The 24766-nt window shown below is 37.0% G+C and overlaps 1 protein-coding gene across 12 annotated transcripts in view; it reads left to right on the top strand.

The window, feature by feature from the left end:
- Nucleotides 1-24766, top strand: part of BCAS3 (BCAS3 microtubule associated cell migration factor) — a 575869-nt gene that overhangs the window by 30679 nt on the left and 520424 nt on the right. For all 12 annotated transcript variants that reach the window (XM_059908366.1, XM_059908365.1, XM_059908370.1 and 9 more), the window contains one exon: nt 15550-15631. In XM_059908366.1, the coding sequence (XP_059764349.1) occupies nt 15550-15631 (82 nt within the window). The remainder of the gene's footprint in view (nt 1-15549; nt 15632-24766) is intronic.

The raw sequence follows: 24766 nt of genomic DNA, 5'->3' as shown, positions 1-24766 counted from the left end.
AGGTTGTTGTTATTATCTTTAGGTTTATAATCCTTTTGAAATTTTTGGTGTATGGTATGACATAGGGGTCAAGGCTTTTTTGAATTAAAAAAAGAAAAAAAAACAACTAACTCATTCAGCACCATTTCCTGAAAGGACCATTCTTTCCCCACCAAGTATGAGCATGTAATTCTTGCCAGCTCTGTGTTTTTGCTCTTTTTGTTTGTTTGTTTTTTGGTCTCTTTTCAAATTGATTTTTAAAACCTTTTTATTTTGAAATAATTATAGACTCATGGGAAGTTGCAGAATATTAGAGTTCAGGGTACAGTTCCCCCTGTGTCCCCCAGAGGTGACATCTTATGTGAACTGTAGTACAGTATCAAAACCAGGAAATAGACATTTACAGTGATTTTTCAAAAAATTGTGTAGTTTGTCTTTTCCAGTTTTATTTCGATATAATTGACCTACTACATTGTTTTTTTTTTTTTTCGCTGTGCTGAGCAGCATGTGGGATCTTAGTTCCCTGACCAGGGATCGAACCGGTGTCCCCTGCATTGGAAGCACAGAGTCTTAACCACTGGACCATCAGGGAAGTCCCTATGTTGATTTTTTTTAAAATTTTATTTATTTTTTATACAGCAGGTTCTTACTAGTTATCTATTTTATTCATATTAGTGTGTACATGTCAATCCCAATCTCCCAATTCATCCCCCGCCCCCACATTGATTTTTTTTTTTTTTTTTCCCCACATTGACTTTTAACACCATAAATTATGGTCATTTTGCCCATTTTGAACTGTATCTAGATGGAGTCATATGATATGAACTCAGTTTTTTTTAATATATATATTTATTTATTTATTTTTGGCTGTTGGGTCTTCGTTGCGGCGCTCGGGCTTTCTCTAGTTGCAGTGAGCGGGGGGCTACTCTTCGTTGCGGTGAGTGGGCTTCTCATTGCAGTGGCTTCTCTTGTTGTGGAGCACGGGCTCTAGTCGCACGAGCTTCAGTAGTTGTGGCACGTGGGCTCAGTAGTTGTGGCTTGCAGGCTCTAGAGCGCAGGCTCAGTAGTTGTGGCACACGGGCTTAGTTGCTCTGTGGCATGTGGGATCTTCCCGGACCAGGGCTTGAACCCGTGTCCCCTGCATTGGCAGGCAGATTCTTAACCACTGTGCCACCAGGGAAGCCCATGAACTCAGATTTTCATCTGCAGACACAATGATTAATCTTGAGACTTAAGTCCATTTTTTTTTTTCGATTGACCACATATAAATATTCTTCAGCTCTGGCCTAGGGGTTATTTGCAGCTAGACAGAGTGTGCATTGATCACATGGTTCTCATTTATGCCTTGCTTTTTATCTTCTTTCTTTATGTGTACGTTTCTGGTTTAAAGAGTGTTGGTCAGCTTGATGTGAACTATCAGAAGTGATAACAAAATCAATAAATAATTGTTTTAAAAGGCAAATACTATTTTAAATAAGAAATTAACTAAAATTATAATGCATGAAAGTATGCAAATACAAATTACATATGTTTGTGACTCATTCTTGCCATTATTGGCGTTTTGGACCAGGTGATTCTTTGTTATGGGGGGCTATTCTATACATTGTAGTTGCCACATCTGTGGCCTCCATCTACTAGATGCCCAAAGCAACTCCCTGAATTGTGACAATTAAGAACGTCTCCAGACATTGCCAAACATCCTCTGGTTAAGAACCACGACTCCAGAGAAAATTTTGGTTGAAACTACTGGCTTAGGTACATATAATTTGATGGGAAAAGTTGTTGCGTGTAGTTAAGAATACCAAAGAGTTACTGTGCATATATATGTACACACACACACCACACACCCGCTTTAGTAAGAATTGTTTAAAAATGGAACTGAAATATCCGTATTATTAAATATTAAAATTATTAAAGTGCTATCCATTATAAACCTGTTCTTTCCCTTAATATTCATTCAAGTTAATTGGCAATAATCAATTGTCTCATTTTTTTCAGGTGGGAAGAGTGAGATAATAGAAAGTATTAGTTTTCTGGGGACCTTAAAAAGAAATGGAACTAGGATTTCTATTTTCTAAATTTTGCTCATATTCAATGTAATGTTTGAATTTTGGACATAGGACCAAAGGAATGAAATGGAGAATTTCTGATTTCCTAATTTTTGATTCGACTTACCTGTGAGTTTCAGTATTTTCTGGGAATCTTGATTTTACATTAGCAGTTGGGAGAATTCTTCATAAGGCTCTCTAGAACTGTGATCATGTCTAATGGTCTTTGTATCTCTGGTGCCAAGTACATTGTCTGGCAGTTAGTAGGGTGTGTGTGTTTGTGTGTGTGTGTGTATTTACATATATATTTACACATGTATGTGTATATATATATATGCACATGTATATATGTGTATACACGTTTAATAAATGTGTTTCAAGATTTCAGCCTTTTGCTGGATATTTTCATCAAAGTATGCTAGAGACTCAATATCAGAAAGATCCAAACTAAATTTCATAATCTTTTGTTGTTTGCTCTCATTCCATTCCATTCCCAATTTATCCCTTCTTCCTAAAATCTCCTTTTTTAAATTAATTAACAGAAGTCTCATTTTTCCGTTCAGCCATACTGAAACTTTAGGGTCTATGCCATGTATTAGGAGGTGTAAATGTAACTAAGGGCTGAGCCCTGCCTTGAGGAGATCATATTTTACTTGTGCGCGGTCACGACATAATTGCAGTCTATGTCAGTGCTTCCCAAATGGGAGTGATTTTGCCCTCAAGGAAACATTTGTCTATGTCTGCAGACATTTTTTATTGTCACTATTAGGAGCTGCTACTGGCATCTAGTGGATAAAAGCCAGAGATGCTGTTAAACATCCTACAATGTACAGGACAACCTCCCACAACAAAAATTGTTCAGTCCAAAATGTCAGTAATGCTGAGAAGCCCTGGTCTATGAGATTTGTGCTACGTTGGAGGGTTCAGTAGAGTGCTGTAGAACACTGAGCAGTGTTGGGATACTTTGGGGAATTTTGACACTTGTGTTGCATAGTAAAGTTTCATAATATTAATATAAATAATGGCAACTATTTAAAAAAATCGGAGTGTACCACACACAATATTTTAGGCACATTGCCCATTATTGTCTCATTATCCTGTCAGTTTAACTAGTTAGTGTTATTCCTGTTTTACAGATGAAAAAAATTGAAGCTCATATTTAACCAGCTCAGCTTCTTCAATAGATGCCTTAAAAAAGAGACTATTTTTTATTTATTTTAAAAAATAAATTTATTTATTTATTTTTGGCTGCGTTGGGTCTTCGTTGCTGCGCGCGGGCTTTCTCTAGTTGTGGTGAGCTGGGGCTACTCTTCGTTGTGGTGCGCGGGCTTCTCATTGTGGTGGCTTCTCTTGTTGTGGAGCACGGGCTCTAGGCATGTGGCCTTCAGTAGTTGTGGCTCGCGGGCTCTAGAGTGCGGGCTCAGTAGTTGTGGCGCACGGGCTTAGTTGCTCTGTGGCATGTGGAATCTTCCTGGACCAGGGCTCGAACCCGTGTTCCCTGCATTGGCAGGCGGATTCTTGACCACTGCCCCACCAGGGAAGTCCCAAAAAAGACTATTTTTTAGAGCAATTTTAGGTTCATAGTAAAATTGAGCTAAAAGTACAAAGAGTTCCCATATACCTCCTGCCCCCCCAAACACACAGCCTCCCTGCTACCAGCATTCCACATCAGGAGTGGTGCATTGTTAGAATCGATGAACCTACACTGACACATCATTATCACTAAGAGTCCATGGTTTACATTAGGGTTTACTTCCAGTGTTGTACATGCTATGGGTTTTGACAGATGTATAATGACGTGTACCCACCATTAGAGTGTTATACAGAATAGTCTCACTGCCCTAAATATCCTCTGTGTTCTGCCTATGTATGCACTACTGTAAAAGTCTTGTGAGCACCCTTCTCTGGCAACCACTGGTCTTTTTACTGTCCATGTAGTTTTGCCTTTTCCAGAATGTCATATAGCTGGAATCATACAGTATGTAGCCATTTCAGATTGGCTTCTTTCACCTAGTAATATGCATTTAAGTTTCCCCCATGTCTTTTCATGGCTTGATAGCACATTTGTTTCTAGTGCTAGGTAATATTCCACTGTCTGGAGGTACCACAGTTTATTTATGACAGACACTTTTAAAAAATTAAGATATACATACTATAAAATGTACAAATCTCAAGTCTGTAGTTTGATGACTGTGTGTGTGTGTTTTATATATGTTTATACGCAAATAAGTCAAACTACCATTGAGAACAAAATGTAGAACATTTTTCTTACTCAGAAAGTTCCCCAGTCACTATTAGCCCCAAGGTAATCACTATTCTGACCATAGATTAGCTTTGCCTCATTGAACTTCACATAAGTAGAGGTACACAGTATGTGCTACTTTGTGTCTGTCTTTTGCACTATGTCTTTTTAAAATTCACCCATGTTGTTGCATGTTGCAGTAGTTGTTTTAAAATTTTTATTTATTTTCCTTTTTTTTTTAGCTGCGTCGGGTCTTAGTTGTGGCACGCGGGATCTTCGTTGAGGCATGTGAGATCTTTCGTTGCGGCGCGCAGTCTCTTCATTGCGGTGTGCGCGCTTCTCTCTTGTTGTGGCGTGTGTGTTTTCTCTCTCTAGTTGTGGCACGCAGGCTCTAGGGCGTGTAGGCGCTGTGGTTTGTGGCACGCAGGTGCACCCAGTAGTTGTGGCATGCGGGCTTAGTTGCCCCACGGCATGTGGGATCTTAGTTCCTGGACCAGGGATTGAACCTGCGTCCCCTGAATTGGAAGGTGGATTCTCTTCCACTGGACCACCAGGGAAGTCCCAGTAGTTTGTATTTTCAATTTTTTTTCATTACTGGGTTTTATTCCATGGATTGAATGTACCACAGTTTGTTTAGCTCTTCTTTTGATGAGCATTTGTGTTTCTGGCTTTTGGCTATAGTGAATAAAGCTCCTATGAACATAATTGTAGATTTATGTACTCTAGGAGTAGAATTTCTGGGTCATAGGTTAGGCATGTATTTAACTTTATTAGAAATTACCTGGAGTTTTCCAAAGGGGTTGTACCATTACACACTTATATCTGCAATATCTGAGAGTTCTAGTTGCTCCATTTCCTGCGACCATTGGTGCTGTCAGTCATTTTTTTTTAAAAATAAATTTATTTATTTTATTTATTTATTTTTGGCTGCATTGGGTCTTCATTGCTGTGCGCGGGCTTTGTCTAGTTGTGGCGAGCGGGGACTACTCTTTGTTGCAGTGCGAGGCTTCTCATTGTGGTGGCTTCTCTTGTTGCAGAGCACGGGCTCTAGGTGCACGGGCTTCAGTAGTTGTGGCTCGCAGCCTCAGTTGTGGCTCGCGGGCTCTAGAGCGCAAGCTCAGTAGTTGTGGTGCACGGGCTTAGTTGCTTCACAGCATGTGGGATCTTCCCGGACCAGGGCTCAAACCCGTGTCCCCTCCATTGGCAGGCGGATTCTTAACCACTGCGCCACCAGGGAAGCCCCTGTCAGTCATTTTTTTAATCATCTTGTCAATATTACAAGTTTGTGTGATACCTGTTTTACAGAAGAAAAAAACCTTCGGCGTCTTTTTGATATAATCCGTTTCTCTTTGGTTAGATATCTACTGCAAAGCTATCTTCAATCAACAGATTATATCAGGGTAGGTTTACAATATGACAAACTCTTTTAAAAGTGGAAAAAGTCTATAAGCCAAAATTGGCTTATCTGCAGCACTGTTTTCTCTCTTTCCCTTTTCAATTGGACATGTATTCAGCATGAAATAAAATAACGAGTTAAAGGGAATCCAGTTTGCGTGTCTGAGTGATTATGAAGTGTTTATGACAGCTGCTAGGCTGACACTCTCTGTAATGGTGTTACATTGGCTTCTGAACACCTTCCAGTCTGCCTCCAGGCGTGTGTGTCTGTGTAGTCTGAGTGGTTTTACATTAACATCCACCCTGAGTAAGATCTTTTGACTACAGAAGTGTTACTTGCAAATGGAAGATACCATTAGGGCTGCTTCAAAGCTCTGGAATGGTATTTGGATTGGTGATGCTGAAGTAATGGCTCGAGTTTTGAAGTGTAATGTCTAAATCTGCGTTGCATAACCGGAGGAACGTGTGAGTTTAAACTGCTTTTCTTTGATCTTCCTTTCAAAAACCAGGCTGAAGGGGAAAGGTTAAAGTTGCCTTACAATATTCCTCTCTATGTGTGTAAAAATTTGGAAGTATGAAAATATGATTACAAATTCCATTCATTATTTATGTTCTGCGGTTTTCATATTGTTTTTGAAACTTACTTCCTTCTTGCCTCAAGTTTTGTATTTTGAATTTAGTGTCAAGACCAAAATACAGACTCGGTTGCTGTCTGCTTTATGTGGTTAGCAAATATCTGTTCTATAAGTTGTTAGTCCTCACAAATATGCATTTTAGGTGGTTTTTGTGGTTTGCATTTTTTTCTTGATGGCATACAGAGTAGGTTATGGAGATACTGACACTCTGACATTAACTGAATCATTTGTGGTTAGCTAGGCAAAAATAAAACAAAAAGCTTGTCCCCTCCTTCCTCCTACTTTTAGGAGCTTTCAAAAGAATTACTTTTTTACCGTTAGGAATACTTTCCTCAATGTGTGCTATCTTAAGTTTTTGATATTGTTGGAGCAGAACTGTAGCACGTAAAATGACCACCTGGCATTGACTTGTTCAAGAAAAAAACCCTGAGTTTAAAAACTGTTTTTGAATACAGTATTAATGGGAGATTCTGATGCCTCTTTGATCTGGTCATTTGGGGGGAATATTTTTCTCTGTTTCCTTATGTCTAAAATGAAAATATATCATCAGATTGGCTCACAGGGTGAGAGAGAGCTAGAGAGAGAGCTTGCTTTGTAGTTGTGATCATTACTCATGTAGCTACCGTGCTGTCCTTCTGTTGCTTAGGAACCAAATACCTTAGTATAAGACGATACTTCCCTCTCCTTCCCCTGTCTCTTGTTTTATGTTTTTAAATTTTTACCCTTTCTCTCTAACTAAAAAAAATACATACATACATACATATATATATATGTATGTATTTACCTTTTCTCCTTATTTAAAAAAATTATTGTTGTTACTTTGTAAGTTAACAAAACTGGCAGGAATTCCCTGGCAGTCCAGTGATTAGCACTCCGCAGGCTTCCACTGCAGGGGGCCCGGGTTCTATCCCTGGTTGGCACAGTGTGCCCAGAAAAAAAAAGAAAGAGAAAAGAACACCAGGGCTTTCCTGGTGGTGCAGTGGTTAAGAATCCACATGCCAATGCAGGGGACACGGGTTCGAGCCCTGGTCTGGGAAGATCCCACATGCCACAGAGCAACTAAGCCTGTGCGCCACAACTACTGAGCCTGCACTGTAGAACTCGCAAGCCACAGCTACTGAGCCTGTGTGCCACAGCTACTGAAGCCCATGCGCCTAGAGCCCGTGCTCCACAACAAGAGAAGCCACTGCAATGAGAAGCCTGCGCACTGCAACTAAGAGTAGCCCCTGCTCGCCTCAACTAGGGAAAGCCCACACGCAGCAATGAAGACCCAATGCAGCCAAAAATAAGATAAATAAAATAAGTAAATTTATTAAAAAAAAAACACCAAAAACTGTCATGAACCAATCTTCGTTTTAAAGAACTTCATCAGTTCAGTTGTGTTGTATGTATGATTACTACATGTGAAACAATTAGCAAAGTGATAACTTATATACTTGTTTATTTAAATAGACCAAGTAAGGTCCTCTTGTTACTTTAGAAACTGAATCATTTAGTGTAAAATGTTATCGGCTCTTCATTCCTCCCATCTCTCTATATTTTTACCTTTTATCCCTATTTTGGGTGGGGTGGGTATCAAGGAAGGTTAAAATTTATTTGTGGAATTTTCACATTTTTCATGTATATGAAAATAAACACTAATATACTATTTTTAAAGCAGTTTTAGGTTTACATGAAAGTTGAGCAGAAAGTACAGAGAATTCCCATGTATCCCTCATCCCCTGCATTTTCCCCTATTAACATCTTGCATTAGTGATGCGCCACGTGGCTTACAAGATCTTAGTTCCTGGACCAGGGATCGAACCTGAGCCCACGGCAGTGAAAGTGCTGAGTTTTAACCACTGGACCACCAGGGAATTCCCAAGGTACATTTGTTAAACTTGGTGAACCAGTATTGACACATTATTAACTAAAGTCCATAGTTTACATTTTTCTCCTTAATGAAAAAGTTTTAGTTATTACTTTTTAACTTTAAAACTAATGAAGCACTGTTCTTATTAAGGACTTCATTTCAATTGTGTCTATGTGGCTGGTACATGTGAGACAATTAGAAAAGATTGATAATTCTACATTTATTTAAATGGACAGTTTTTACATCACGCTTGGTAAGAAAACCTGTTGCAGGTAAAAACATTACATTAACCCAGAAAGGTTGGATTGAGTGTGGGATATTTGCCGGCGAGAGTGGCGACTGCCTTGATCTTGAGCGGGAGTGTGAAGACCAGTGTGATAAAACCTGCTGCCCAGATGAGGTGCTGCTTGCCACTCTGATAGTAGTCCTTTTCTTGAGAGCTGAAAAGCTTAGGAAGTAATATACCAGTGGGTTCAAGAATGAGTTGTACCAAAATGTGTTTTATGATGTGGTGTTATAACAAATTTCCAGGTATTAAATGTTAACAACGTGTTTTGAAAACAGGGAGGCAAAGGCAAATTAAGTACCATGAAGATTGAATAATGATGCCAACATAGACTTAGTCGTTTATTTATCAGTTCATTCATTTAACCAGCATCTTCTTGATTTAACTCTCTTGTTTCATATTTTATTTTATTTTATTTTTTAATTTTTATTTATTTATTTATTTATTTTTGGCTGTGTTGGGTCTTCGTTGCTGTGCGAGGGCTTTCTCTAGTTGCGGCAAGTGGGGGCCACTCTTCATCGCGGTGCGCGGGCCTCTCACTGTCGCGGCCTTTCTTGTTGCGGAGCACAGGCTCCAGACGCGCAGGCTCAGTAGTTGTGGCTCACGGGCCTAGCTGCTCCGCGGCATGTGGGATCTTCCCAGACCAGGGCTTGAACCCGTGTCCCCTGCATTGGCAGGCAGATTCTCAACCACTGCGCCACCAAGGAAGCCCTTTTGTTTCATACTTTAAATACACAGTTTAACACCTTTGCTTTGTTAGATAGATATGTCGTTACCCTTATTATAAAGCCAAACTCAGATTTAGCAAATTTGTATAGTTTATAAACAGAAGTCCGGTTTATTTTCTACCGTAATAAACTGTTGGAATCGTTGATGTTGCTAATGTGATATTTGTAACAGATGATCTGTCATACTGTACGCACTTGGCATTGTTGCTATAGGCCATGATCTCGGGAAAGGAATAAAACTTCCAGGGTCTTACCTGTGGGCTGCTTTTACTCTCTTTGATTTTCCAAGTGGAATCAGAGGCATTACTTGTTTGGAAAACTCAGGTGTGAAAGATATTTTTGACTGAAAGTCAGGTTGTGCTTGAGATAAACACAAAGAATTCTTTTTCTGATGTCTTTTATGTCTGATGGCTTGGTCTTTTAATTTATATTTCCAGTCTAAAAATGCCCTACTGTATATGATGTAGCCATTTTGAAAAATAGGTAAATTAATACCTCTTTTTAAGTTTTTTATTTCAGAGATTAAAGCTTGCTGAAGTATTTATCAAGGGAAAAAACCTGCTAATCATTACCTTTTGTATTCGAACTGCTTGAATTATAGGGGAAAGATATAGTAATTTTTGTATGTTTCCTATCTTTAATAGGGACTGAATTTGCTTTGAATGTTTGTGTGAAGTTTTACAAATCAACATTTTTCCACTTCAAGGGCTATCATTTTGTTATAACCCAATCATTGTACCTTATATGGGGGGAGAGATTGCTTATTACTGGATTTGGAATTAAGATATGAATTCAGTTAGGTATAAAAAGCTCTAGTTTTTCCAGAGCTGCTGAAATGAGTTCTTGAATCTCATTCATAATGCTGGAAATCAAGGGTCCTTCAGGACAAAACTCTTAAATCATGAGCCCTGATGGAGGGCCACTATAATAAAGCCTGTTTGTTTATTTAGTTTGAGGCAGCGTTGCTTTTCCAAAGGAGACTGATTTATGCATTTTACTCACTGTGCATAATAGATCTAAATCCATAATTTCTTAGAATCAGGCAAATATATTGGGCAAGAGACTTTATCAGATTGCTCATGAGATAGTATAACTAAATTCCAATAATAATATGAAAGGGTGAAACCTCCTTTGAAGAAAATGCAAATTAAAATGACAGTGAGAATCCCACTGAACATCCACCAGAATGACACCAACCGTTGGATGTGGAGCAGGTAGAGAACTCTTTTACACTGGTAAATTGTTCAGTTACTGTTTTGTTAAAATCTACAAAATATGCACATATTCCTAATATAGAAGCAACTTCAGTAGTATATACCCAAAAGAAATACTTAAATATGGTCACTAAATGCCATGTGCAAGAATATTCATAGTAATATTCCTTATGATGTTACCAGTTTAAAAATGGTAAAATCATGACACTCATACAACTGTAAAATGGACATGTGTCATAGATTTTATTTAACTTATTAATGAGGTGTTAGACAAGTTAACGCCGGTTCAAAGGAGAATCTGAAGAACAGATATAGGGAATAAGGAATGCTGAAATGACCCTGTTAAGAGATGCAAACCTAGCTAATAGCCTGTTGGGAAAGTGTACTGCTTGGAATCTTTTTTATGAGCGGAATTCAATTGTATCTCTACTAAACAAGATTCATTTGCATTTCTGTGGGCAAGAGTCAATTGCCTTACTATCAGTTTTCTACAACTTACAGTATTGTAAAATAGCCCAGTCAAGACAAAGGTGCAGATTCTTATAGAATCAAATAATCCCAAAGGATCCACTATAGAACTCTTGGTAATCCACTGGAAGAACACACAGTAATCTTTTTCCCATTCCAAAGTTTGTTGCAATTTTTCCTCACATCTTATGAGCCCAAAACTAGAAACAACCTAGAAGTCCAGCAACCAACAGTAGAATGGATAAATTGTATTTTTCATGCAATGGGAATCTATATAGCAACAGAAATAAAAAACTACAATCATATGCAACAATACAAATGAATTGCGCAGGCATGTAATGTGTGAAAGAAGCCATTCACAAGAGAGTACATACTACGTGATTCCATTTAAATAAATTTGAAGAAGTAAAACTTATGTGTGAGAAGTGTTAGAAGTCAAGATAGTGGTTATGGTTATTCTTGCCTTGGGCTTGTGACTGCGAAGCGGTGTGGAGGGACCTTCTGAGTATCCGTAATGTTCTGTTTCTTGATGTCTCTGCTGGTAACAGAGGTGTATTAACATTGAAAATTCATTAAGCTGTACATATACCTAAGATTTATGTATTACTTCTAAGTCTGTTATCTTTGAGTAAAGTTTACTAAAAAGAATCAATTGGAGACCACAATTCTCCATTTGACCAGTGTCTAAAAGGGAAGTTGGGGGTGTAAATATGTACTATTGTCCTCATTCTGTGTCGTTGTAGAGCATTATTATTATTGTCCTTTGTGTTTGGTTGAATTTTCTATTTTGTAGTCAGATGCCTTTGAAAAGTCATCAGGATTTCAGAAACAAGTTTGGTTCTGAGGGCTAGATGACCTTCATGTGCTTTCAGAATTCTCTAAAAGCACTTATAAAGCCCCCCTTCCCCCCCCCCCCCCGCCCAAGCTTTTATAGCCTTTTCTCTGTGTGTATGATTGTCTCGGCTGTTATAATTTCCTTTTGCCTTAGGTTGAGCTGTGAGATTCTAAACTTGTACTCCCCCCCACCCCTTTTTGGTTTGGTATGTAATTTGCATATTTTCACCATGTGAAAGCTATTTTCTATGGTTGGAAAAGATTTTTTTCCAACAGTGTGAACAAATCATTCTTTGTTCTCCTTATTGTGCCTCCAAACTGGTACGTCCGGTTTATGCTCCAAACAACAAAAGCCTGTCATCAGAAATTAAAATGCCAGTAAGAACAAAGGCAGAGACCCATGAGGAACTATTGGAGAGGTTTCCTCCCTGTTTGCTCCTCTCCCCAAGTTACTGCAGTTGCCAGGAAGTTGGAACATTGCTTGATACACGCCTTCCTTGTAGTTCTACCCTTGTATTTATTATTGTTGGTTTAAAAGTGAACTTAGAGCTCCTGGTAATTCTTCTCAGGATCAGTAAAATCCTCATCTCAGAGATTCTTTGCTCTTTTCAATGAGCTCTTTCTAAGAAACCCAAAAATCACTTTGAAAGCCTTAAAAAAACTTCATCAGTTTTGCCACTCATTTATTTGAGAGCAAAATTACCAGTGAACATACTGTATAGAATGATTAGAGGCAATTGAAAACGGCAGCTAAAGCGGAGCCTGTAAGGACATATCCATTCTCTCTGTGTCCTACCTATAATGTGCACGTCTTATCTATATACACGTTATTAGCACTGTCTCTGTTCTGAAATTGTATTCCAGTATAGAGTTTGCCTATATTATTGGGAGAGTTCTCTCCTCTGGGAAGTTTGACATTTGTGACTCACTTAGGATACTTTAGAATTATGCTTCTAACAATTTTGATTTTAACATATTCACAAATTTCTATTCATAGTAATAGTGCTTCCCCCCACCTCCCTTCCCTGATGTGATAATTAAAGATTCTAGGACCTTAACTTAGAGGTAATGAAGGATCGGTAATGAATGTGGAGATGCATTTTGTGATCACTCCTAATGTTTTTTTCTTACCTGTTGCTGTACATTTAAAGAGGGATTTAGAGTAGAAGCTTAGAATAGAATAGGGCATTTAGGTTTGTTTTAAAAGCCGTTATGCTCAAAAGCATGGTGTGTTCAGATTTCAGAATGTTTTTGTATATCAAAGTAAGCTCTTGGGTATTAAATCCAGTGATAACAAACGTTTATCATATTGTGAATATGCCAAGACAGGTTTGTTTTATTCTTTATTGTTTAGTATAATTTAGTATAGCAGCTCAGTTAAATGTGATTAGACTTTTTAACTTTAAGGCTTTATTTGATAGGACCAAAAGCTAAATGCTAGACTTGTGGCATATGGAAATAATAGTACAGAGCAGTGAATTTTGTGTTAGAATACTATGATTTGCTATAGGTATAAACCTTATTTGTGAGAGGTGGTTTTCATTACTCTGAATTATAATTTCAGTGCAATTTCTACAGTATTGTTTTATAATTCATTTTTCATTGCATTCTTAGTAGAAATAGTATGTATATTGAAGAATACTATTTATCCATTGCCCAACAAACAATCTCTTTTCAAAAAGTAAATGACTTGGCAGCTTTGGAGATAGCCAGTAATGCATCTATAATGTAGTTGGACTGTATTAGTGATTTACCTTTCGTTGGAAGTGTTCTTAAAATCAACGAGGTGATGGTAATTTTTAGATTTCAGAGAATGTGTGATTACTACATTGGGTGGGAGATTGAACAAAGTGACCCTTTAAGGATTTTTATAAACTGAAAATTCTGTTCTATAAGAATAAAATGTGGACTTAAGAGCTGCAGTATATAATGTTAATGGTATTTCATTTAGAAAATTAATGTTTACAGAGGAATTTGTAGAGAGGTAAATTTAAGAAGTAAATTTAAGTTTGCTATACTGAGTTTGTAGCTTTTGTGTGTTTAATTGGTGATAGGTGGTGCTATTGTTGCATAGTTAGTGGGAAGAGCCTAGCATTCCTCATATCTTCTGCTTCCCAAGTGCTATAGAGGGATTTGCCATTGTGGCCAATAAATACATTTTAATAATTATTTTTATAAGCTAAATGAATATGATGGCTATTTGGGTATTACCATAATTTAACATTTATAAGAGACAAAAATATTGACAGTTTGCAGCTCTTAAATTCAGGTAGAAGAGAAGCTGAAGATCTAAAAAAGTAGTTAATCTAAAAGACAGCTCTGCAGATTTATAGTTTAATATTGGAAGATTGATAAGCCTTTTATAATGTATACAATGTTGATATTTTGAACTCCTTGTTTGGCAGGCCTATTTTTAAAAAAATACCATCAGCGTGTTTATGGAATGTTTATCATTTTTATATCTGTTGTAAGTTCTTAGGTATTTAGAACAAGTTATTTCTATATCTCTTGTAAGTTTTTGGGTATTTAGAACGAGTTTTATAATATTTGCCATTTTCCCTATCTGATATTACATATTCCATCAAACACTTGAGAATTAAGAAAATGTATTGGAAACTACAGTACCACTTATAGTAGTCTGGAAAGCCTTTCTTAACATTATGATTTAATACGTTCAGTATTTCAATTAGCAAATTGTTCTTTTGAACCACTAATTCTGAAAAGCAATTGTTTTCACACTTGACACAAATATTAGTCTACCTCTTTTACTTTGGGATTAATAGACTGCTGTACTGTTTATATCTGAGGAACAGATCTGATATGACTGAAAATGAACAGACATTCATACGTGTTTGATCTATGTGTGTAATAAGAATAATGACCTATAAAGATGCGTACATATTTTTTTATGCATAGAATACTGAAATTTAAAGCATCTTGAGGTCCTTTAGCACCTTTATTGTCTCAGCTTATAAATGCAAAGGAATATAGGCTTAGAGGAGGTAGGGGAAATGTGGAGATGTTGGTCAGACGGTGCAAAGTTGCAGTTTTGTAAGATGTACAAGTCAGGGGACGTAATGTTCAGGCATGATGACTGCAGTTAATAATACTGTATTGAAGACTGGAAAAATAGATTTCAGATACTCTTATCACACACAGAAGGTAACTCTGAGGAGGTGACTCTGGTAATCATTTCACCATATATATGTATATCAAACCTTCATGTTGTATACCTAAATGTATACAATATTTACTAAAATATATTTAGAAAAGAAAATAAGTAATAAAAGTTTATAGAGGTTAAATGATTTACTCAACGTAGTTAAGGGTAGCTAGGGTTGCAGAACCATAGCTGGCACCTAGGTCATTTATCCTCCACCTCAGTGTTCTTTGCAACATGTTTTGCTCTTTTTCATCTATAACAATTTGCGAAAGTTACTACAACATTTAAGTTCTGCTTTTCAGAATGCTAAGAATATTTATGTTTTTCTTACATGGTAAACTGAATACTAATGAAAAAAAATCAGAGTTGCTTTACTCTAAAATGGAAGGCAGTCATACAGGAACCGAGCAGACTTTAATAAACTGGTAGTTTATTAAAGATAAAAATTATAGGTTTTCAGAACAGACCTTTTATTTTCCTATTCATATTAAGTGCATGCTCTTATAATTTGCTAAAAATATTTATGATAATTTAAGGTATTAATATACTTAATGTGTATGGTCAGCCATAAATGGGTGTGTGAACGTACATATACTACATTTCAGACCAAAAATTGTGATAAAAATTTAGGAGATCTTGTTTTTGTATAATAATGTTCTGACCTGTCTTTTCATTTACTGAATTTTTTTTTTCTGTCTTCTGCAGATCAGTGGGGAAGCACAGGAGCTTTTTTCTGTTCGACATGGCCCAATTCGAGCAGCTAGGATCTTGCCTGCTCCACAGTTTGGTGAGTGTAGCCCTTAAGAAGAAACAAATCATTCAGAAAGAGGTTTCTCTTCTACTGGTCTTGGACATCAGACAGCAAGAATGATAACTAAAGTCTGTTTTCCTCCACGTGTCCATACTCCTTCCCCTCCTCCCTCCAAGATAAACTCTTAGTTCTGTCAGTTGAGATGGAAATAGGTAATCTTAACCAATTCAGTATGGCCATTCACTTTCTGCTGCGGTTTTGATTTATCTTCGTCCTCTTTGATCTCCATTTAGTTTCTGACTTTGCTGGCTCTTTCTTGAAGCCCTCTTCTCTCTTGGTTTTCATGGCGGTGCTCTTCCCAGATCCCTTCCTTGCTGACTGTGCTGCTTTTGTTCTGTTTCTGGTTCAGCTTACTTCTGTGGGTATTCCCCAAGTCTCTGTTGTCTTCAGTGTCTTTGCTCCTCTCAGTTATACTTACTGCCTTGAAGAGCTTGGTTTTCACCATTATCTCGATTGTAGATGAGTCTGCTGTCTGTATTTACAGCTATGGCAGAAGTACAGTTTCGGGCTTTTGACCTTGGATCTCCGCTTTAATAATGAAAACTTCTTAATATTGTATGTAACTATTATGTATTTTTAAAGTTAAAAAACCAGATATATGGTTAAATTACATCTGTTATTTGGAAGCGTAAATAATTCCCAACTCTTTAATGATCTGAGCTTTCTAAGGGTTGTATTTTCTCTTTAATTTGCCTATGTTCACTCAGTAATGCTTTTGTATGTGCACTAAAAACAATCATATTAATATCATTTGCATAATTTAAAAAGAGGATATTAAAATATTTTAATGCTATTATAGTTTTAAAGTTTGTTCAGAAGTTGGGAAATCTTCCTGTTAATACTTCCTTCTGCAGTTATTTCTGTAAACTGGTGAGAATGATGTTTATTAAAATGTACTACTATTTGCATAGCTAATGTTAGGGATTAATTTAATTATTAAATCTACTTAATTGAAATGGTAAGGGTGGAGGTAATAAGGCAACAATATCCTGCTGTCACGTGGAGATTTTTCCTTGTTATTGAACTGTATGGCATCTACAGTTATCAGCTTCGTCTCTGCTTTACACTCTCTTTCTGTTTTCTGTTGCATTTGTGTTTTGGTGAAATTTTTGACAAAGAAGATTGTTTTGGAATAACCAGCCTCACTGGATGGTTGGAATCAAGAAGAACTTTATTGCTAAAGGACTCTGCCATGTCTTTGTTTCTTTTGTATGTAATTCACAGAGGCAGATTTTTCTCCTTTCATTTCAGTTATGAAGTTCTTTTCTTTATGTCAAATATGTATTATTTATTTATTTTTTTTAAAAAAAATTTATTTATTTATTTATTTTTGGCTGTGTTGGGTCTTTGTTGCTGCAAGAGGGCCTTCTCTAGTAGCGGGCAGGGGCTACTCTTCGTTGAAGTGCGCGGGCTGCTCATTGCGGGGGCTTCTGTTGTTGCGGAGCACGGGCTCTAGGCACGTGGGCTTCAGTAGTTGTGAATCGTGGGCTCTAGAGCTCAGGCTCAGTAGCTGTGGTGCACGGACTTAGTTGCTCTGCGACATGTGGGATCTTCCCGGACCAGGGCTCAAACCCGTGTCCCCTGCATTGGCAGGCGGATTCTCAACCACTGCTCCACCAGAGAAACCCTATTTATTTTTTATATTTTAATTTTTTTTGGCCACACTGCATGGCTTGTGGGATCTTAGTTCCCTGAACAGAGATGGGACCTTGGCCCCATGTGGTGGAAGCATGGAGTCCTACCCACTGGACTGCCAAGGAATTCCCCTCTTTATGCCAATTATTAATGTTCAGCTTTTCTCAAATTTTTTACTTTGGGCAGAACTATATGAGAGAGTATAAAGCTTTAAAAGCTAATATTGCTAGTAGAATTTGAGTTTGTTTAATTTACTTTGTCTAATTAAAAGAAAGATTTCTCTATCCACTATAATATACATTTATTTATTTATTTAATTTAAAAAAATTTTTGGCCGCATTGGGTCTTCGTTGCTGCACGTGGGCTTTCTCTAGTTGCAGCGAGCGGGTGCTACTCTTCATCGTGGTGGCTTCTTTTGTTGTGGAGCATGGGCTCTAGGTGTGTGGGCTTCAGTAGTTGCAGCACGCGGACTCCAGTACTTGTGGCACACGGGCTCTGTAGCTGTGGCTTGTGGGCTCTAGAGCACGGGCTCAGTAGTTGTGGCACACGGGCTTAGTTGCTCTGTGGCATGTGGGATCTTCACGGACCAGGGATCGAACCCATGTCCCCTGCGTTGGCAGGCATATACTTAACCACTGCGCCACCAGGGAAATCCAACTATAATATACTTTTACATGCACTATAAGATACTTTAAATATACTTTTTTTTTAGATTTAAGATGTAATTTCACAAAACTAAATGTTGTATGACTTGCAGAAATTATGTTACTTTTATTGTATTTAATTTTTTAGATTTGTTTTCATCAAACGTGCAACTGATCAGATAAAATTTGTAACGGAAAATAGAATACGCCTTTCCTCTCTTCTGCCCGTTTTGCTTTTGCACTCACTTTGGTGGAATAAGTCCTTTGGTAGCTTCCTGAAAAGGGATGTGTGGTAGATCTTGTTTGTCTGAAGATGTCTTTATTTTTCTTTAATTCTTGATTGTTAATTTGGGTAAGAAATACTTGTTTGTAAGTAATGTTACTTCAGAAATTTGAAGGTATTGATCTAGTGTTATGGTTGAAGAATCTCAAGCCATTTTGATACCTTTTTCTTTGTATATGGCTTGTTTTTTGCTCAGGAGCTAATAGAATGTTGGCTTTTTTCCCAGTGTTCCAAAACTTTGCAGTGTTGTTTCTTGGTTCATATGTTATTCTGGGCCTCTTTGATGTAGAAATGCAAGTAGTATAGTTATGAGAAAATTCTTTTTCTTTTTTTTTAATATCTTTATAGGAGTATAATTGCTTTACAATGTTGTGTTAGTTTCTGCTGTACAACAAAGTGAATCAGCTATATGTATACATAGATCCCCATATGCCCTCCCTCTTGAGCCTCCCTCCCACCCTCCCTATCCCACCCCTCTAGGTTGTCACAAAGCATCGAGCAAGAAAATTCTTTAAACTACTTTTTTGATGGTTTCTTCTCTTAAATTTTCCATGTTCTCTCTTTCTGGTACTTGTATTATTTGGCTGTTATATCCCCTAGAATGATTAATTAAAAAATAATTTCATCCCTGTTCCTTTTGGGAGATTGTCTCAATATGGATTACTAACTCTTCTTGAATAATTCTTTTCTGGGACGTCCCTGGTTTTCCAGTGGTTAAAACTCTGTGCTTTCAATGCAGGGGGTGCGGGTTCAATCCCTGGTCGGGGAACTAAGATCCCACATGCCTTGTGGTGTGCCCCACCCCCTCACAAAATGATTCTTTTCTGCTGTCTTTTTTTCTTAACCTCTCCTCATGCCCAACACCTCTCTCCCTCCCTTCCTCCCTCTTTCCCTCCCTCCCTGTTTTTCTTTCTTGGTGTAATTTACATGTAAATATTACCAAATAGAATCCAGTGATCCATAAAAAATTTATACATCAGGACCAAGTAAAAGATATTCCAGGAATACAAGGTCGGTTAACATTTTGAAAATAAATCAGTGTAGTTCACCATATTAGTAGAATGAAGAAGAAAACACAGTTGATCACCTCAATAGAAGTGGAAAAAAACTTTGGCAAAATTTAATAGCCATTTGGGATTAAAAAAAAGCTTTTAGCAAATTAGGAGTAGAAAGAAACATCCTCAGTATGCTAAAGATAATCTATAAAACAACCTATAGCCAACATTATAATCTGTAATGATATATTAAATATTATACTTTCTTACTGAGTTTGGGATGGATCCTATCACTACTTCTATTCACCATTGAATTCAAGTCCTAGCCATTACAATAAGGCAAGAAAAATGAATAAGATGTAAATATTAGAAGGAAAGGTGTAAAATCATCTTATTCATAGATAATTTGATTGTATATGTAGAAAATACAAAACAATCTACAAACCATTAGAATTAAGAAGTGATTTTTTTAAAAAAATTAATTATTTAATTAATTTATTTTTGGCTGTGTTGGATCTTCGTTGCTGTGTGTGGCCTTTCTCTAGTTGCGGCGAGCGGGGGCTACTCTTTGTTGTGGTGTGTGGGCTTCTCATTGCAGTGGCTTCTCTTGTTGTGGAGCACAGGCTCTAGGCATGCGGGCTTCAGTAGCTGTGGCTTGTGGGCTCTAGAGTGCAGGCTGAGTAGTTGTGGCTCACAGGCTTAGTTGCTCTGCAGCATGTGAGATCTTCCTGGACCAGGGCTTGAACCCATGTCCCCTGCATTGGCAGGCGGATTCTTAACCACTGCCCCACCAGGGAAGCCCCAATTAATAAGTCATTAATAAGAGCTGTTGCAAAAATCATCAGGAAAATACTAGCAAACAGAATCCAATAGCACATTAAAAGGATCATGCACCATGATCAAGTGGGATTTATCCCAGGAATGCAAGGATTCTTCAGTATACGCAGATCAATCAATGTGATACACCATACTAACAAATTGGAGGATAAAAACCATATGATAATCTCAGTAGATGCAGAAAAAGCTTTTGACAAAATTCAACATCCATTTATGATAAGAACTCTCTAGAAAGTAGGCATAGAGGGAACCTACCTCAACATAATAAAGGCCATATATGACAAACACACAGCCAACATTGTTCTCAAGGGTGAAACACTGAAACCATTTCCTCTAAGATCAGGAACAAGACAAGGTTGCGCATTCTCACCACTGTCATTCAACATAGTTTTGGAAGTGTTAGCCACAGCAATCAGAGAAGAAAAAGAAATAAAAGGAATCCAAATCGGAAAAGAAGAAGTAAAACCGTCACTGTTTGCAGATGACATGATACTATGCATAGAGAATCCTAAAGATGCTACCAGAAAACTACTAGAGCTAATCAATGAATTTGGTAGAGTAGCAGGATACAAAATTAATGCACAGAAATCTCTTACATTCCTATACACTAATGAGGAAAAATCTGAACGGGAAATTAAGGAAACACTCCCATTTACAACTGCAACAAAAAGAATAAAATACCTAGGAATAAGCCTACCTAAGGAGACAAAAAGATCTGTATGCAGAAAAGTATAAGACACTGATGAAAGAAATTAAAGATGATACAAACGGATGGAGAGATACACCATGTTCTTGGATTGGAAGAATCAACATTGTGAAAATGACTATACCACCCAAAGCAATATACAGATTCAGTGCAATCCCTATCAAACTACCACTGGCATTTTTCACAGAACTAGAACAAAAAATTTCACAATTTGTATGGAAACGCAAAAGACCCTGAATAGCCAAAGCAATCTTGAGAAAGAAAAAAGGAGCTGGAGGAATCAGGCTTCTGGACTTCAGACTGTACTACAAAGCTACAGTAATCAAGACAGTATGGTACTGGCACAAAAACAGAAATATAGATCAGTGGAACAGGATAGAAAGCCCAGAGATAAACCCATGCACATATGGTCACCTTATCTTTGATAAAGGAGGCAAGACTATACAGTGGAGAAAAGACAGCCTCTTCAATAAGTGGTGCTAGGAAAACTGGACAGCTACATGTAAAAGAATGAAATTAGAACACTCCCTAACACCATACATAAAAATAAACTAAAAATGGGTTAAAGACCTAAATGTAAGGCCAGACACTATCAAACTCTTAGAGGAAAACAGGCAGAACACTCTATGATATAAATCACATCAAGATCCTTTTCGACCCACCTCCTAGAGAAATGGAAATAAAAACAAAAATAAATAAATGGGACCTAATGAAACCTAGAAGCTTTTGCACAGTAAAGGAAACCACAAACAAGATGAAAAGACAACCCTCAGAACGAGAGAAAATATTTGCCAACGAAGCAACTGACAAAGGATTAATCTCCAAAATTTACAAGTAGCTCATGCAGCTCAATATCAAAAAAACAAACAGCCCAATCCAAAAATAGGCAGAAGACCTAAATAGACATTTCTCCAAAGAAGATAAACAGATTGCCAACAAACACATGAAAAGATGCTCAACGTCACTAATCATTAGAGAAATGCACATCTACATTTGCAAACTACAGTGAGGTATCACCTCACACTGGTCAGAATGGCCATCATCAAAAAATTTACAAACAATAAATGCTGGAGAGAGTGTGGAGAAAAGGGTAACCTCTTGCACTTTTGGTGGGAATGTAAATTGGTACAGCCACTATGGAGAACAGTATGGAGGTTCCTTAAAAAACTAAAAATAGAACTACCATATGACCCAGCAATCCCACTACTGGGCATATACCCTGAGAAAACCATAATTCAAAAAGAGTCATGCACCACAATGTTCCTAGCAGCACTATTTACAGTAGCCAGGACATGGAAGCAACCTAAGTGTCCACTGACAGATGAATGGATAAAGAAGATGTGGCACATATATACAATGGAATATTACTCAGCCATAAAAAGAAACGAAATTGAGTTATTTGTAGTGAGGTGGATGGACCTAGAGTCTGTCATGTCATACAGAGCGTATAAGTCAGAAAGAGAAAAACAAATACCGTATGCTAACACATATATATGGAATCTAAAAAAAAAAAAAAAAAAGGTTCTGATGAACCTAGGGGCAGGACAGGAATAAAGACACAGACGTAGAGAATGGACTTGAGGACACGGAGAGGGGGAAGGGTAAGCTGTGACAAAGTGAGAGAGTGGCATGAACATATATATACCACCAAATGTAAAATAGATAGCTAGTGGGAAGCAGCTGCATTGCACAGGCAGATCAGCTTGGTGCTTTGTGACCACCTAGAGGGGTGGGATAGGGAGGGTGGGAGGGAGACGCAAGAGGGAGGGTGTATAGGGATATACGTATGCATATAGCTGATTCACTTTGTTATACAGCAGAAACTAACACACCACTGTGAAACAATTATACTCCAATAAAGATGTTAAAAAAAATAGAGCTGTTGCATACCAGATTCATTAGATCTTTGGTGAACTGATGCCCTTACAGTGTATTTTTCCAGCATTATTTTCAGCCGTCACCAGTAACCCCTCTCTAAGCCTTCCTCTCCCCAACAACACTCACTCCTTTGTGATAGTTTTATTGAACTTTCGTTTCCTCAAATGATCCATCTTCTTTCTTTCAGACCTTTTCATTTGCTATTTCCTCTTCTAGAATACTCATGTCCTAACCCTTCTTTCTTGTTATCCAATGTCAGTAGTATGTGCTCCCATAGGATTTACTGGTTTTTTATTTTTTGCTCAGTTGCCTCTTAATTGCTAGGTTTGTAGGCTGTTTTCATATCTTCAGTACCTAACAGAGTACTTGATACAAGGTGTTAATAAATATTTGAATGTTGCTGCATGGTATAATGTTTTGAAGGTTATGATCTAGAAGAAAAGCAAGTTCCCTTTCTGTAGGTGATTCTGTGCAAAGTCTGTCTCTTAACTAAAAGCGGAAAAACTGAAGGATTTGGATGTTCTTTTACACTGTAGAAGGTCATTATTGTATTTAATGGGCATTTACTCCTAACGACACAGTTTGTACTTCCCTATATTTTCATGGTTACTAACAATAATTGATTACGTTTTTAATGAACCTACACTTGCTTTAGAATTGTTTTCAGTGCAGTCTTCCAGGAAGCTATGACCAATCAATTGGTATTCTCATGTCAGATAAAAGCTGTTATTTGTTGTCTTTCAAATCTGTCTTTTTAGAACTTAATTCCAAGTAAATTTTTCTTACTTGTTACTCTCAGGAGCCATAGTGGTTTTTAGTAACTCAGTACCTCGCTTGTGAAATAGAATATAGCAATATGTGTGATTTAATATATAAGTTAAATTTAATATAAGTTAAAAATTTTATATGACTATAGATTTTGTGCTAATAATGCTTATTTCCAAGGAATGGGATCAGAGGACACATACATTTTAATATGTTTTAAATTTCTTAATATAAAGACCATACAATTAATTCTAACCAGTTAAAGTATTCATTATAAAAATTCAAGGAATACTGAAATGTAGAAAATGAAAATTCACTTGGTTCTGTTATTAGAGATAAACCCAGGTTACCTCTTTACTTTCCTTCTTTTCTCTCTTTACTCAGATACTGAGCATGTATTGACAGCTTAGAGTATGTATTTCCTGTTTTTTTCCCCCTAAACTATTCATACATGCGTGAAAGTAACTTGTAGTAGTATGTCCAGGACCTGATTCAAGTTCTTTACATGTATTATATGTATTTGCTATTGATGTGTATATGTAGGTTTTTTCATAACAGTTTATATTATGAATGTCTTTCTATTTCAAAACTTCTTTCAACATTGCTAAAAATTATGTCATTCCATTGTATAAACATTTATATTAATTTTAACCTTTTCCCTATAACAGGTTATGTTATATGCTTCTGTATATGTACATTTAAAAAATACACAAGGAATTATAAATATTTTTAGGATAATTCCTAGAAGGGGAATTACTGGGTAAAAGAATGTATACATGTAAAATGTTGATACACGTTGTAAAATTGCTTCTCAGAGAGAGTATGTTGTCATTTATATATGAGAATTCCTTTTTTTCCCCAATTCTGTCCTCTACTGGCTATTATGAATCTTTTCAGTCTTGGCCTATGTGATGGAAGAAAATCCTATTCTTGCAATTTTTCTGTCTTTGAGTGCTAGGGAGATTAGAAAAATCTTCGTATTTTTACTGTTCAGTCTCATAATACCATGCTTGTTTGTACTCTTTGCTCTTCTCTTATTGATTTCAGCTCTCTACTAGATTATTATTAGTGAAATATTATCATGGATATGTGTCCTGTAGACTTCCTGTGTAGTTTGCAACCTATCTTGTTATTTGGTGAAATCTATCAGTTTTTTATGTTATATATATTTAGTTTCACAAAAAAAAAACTTTGTATATTTTACCATGTCTTATTTCAAATCATGACTCTCTTTGAATGTTGTATTTTTTGTCTTTTTGTAATTTGTTTTCTTTTTCTATTATATCTTCCTGATTGTTTCTTGCCAACCTCTGATTTTCATAGCTTCTGGGGGAAATTTCTCCTTTATTATGGTCTTTCCCTTACTGT

This window comes from Balaenoptera ricei, chromosome 20, assembly GCF_028023285.1.
Source record: "Balaenoptera ricei isolate mBalRic1 chromosome 20, mBalRic1.hap2, whole genome shotgun sequence".
Lineage (NCBI taxonomy): Eukaryota > Metazoa > Chordata > Mammalia > Artiodactyla > Balaenopteridae > Balaenoptera > Balaenoptera ricei.
Note: the sequence above shows the minus strand (reverse complement) of the source record. Positions and strands in the feature narration are given on the sequence as shown.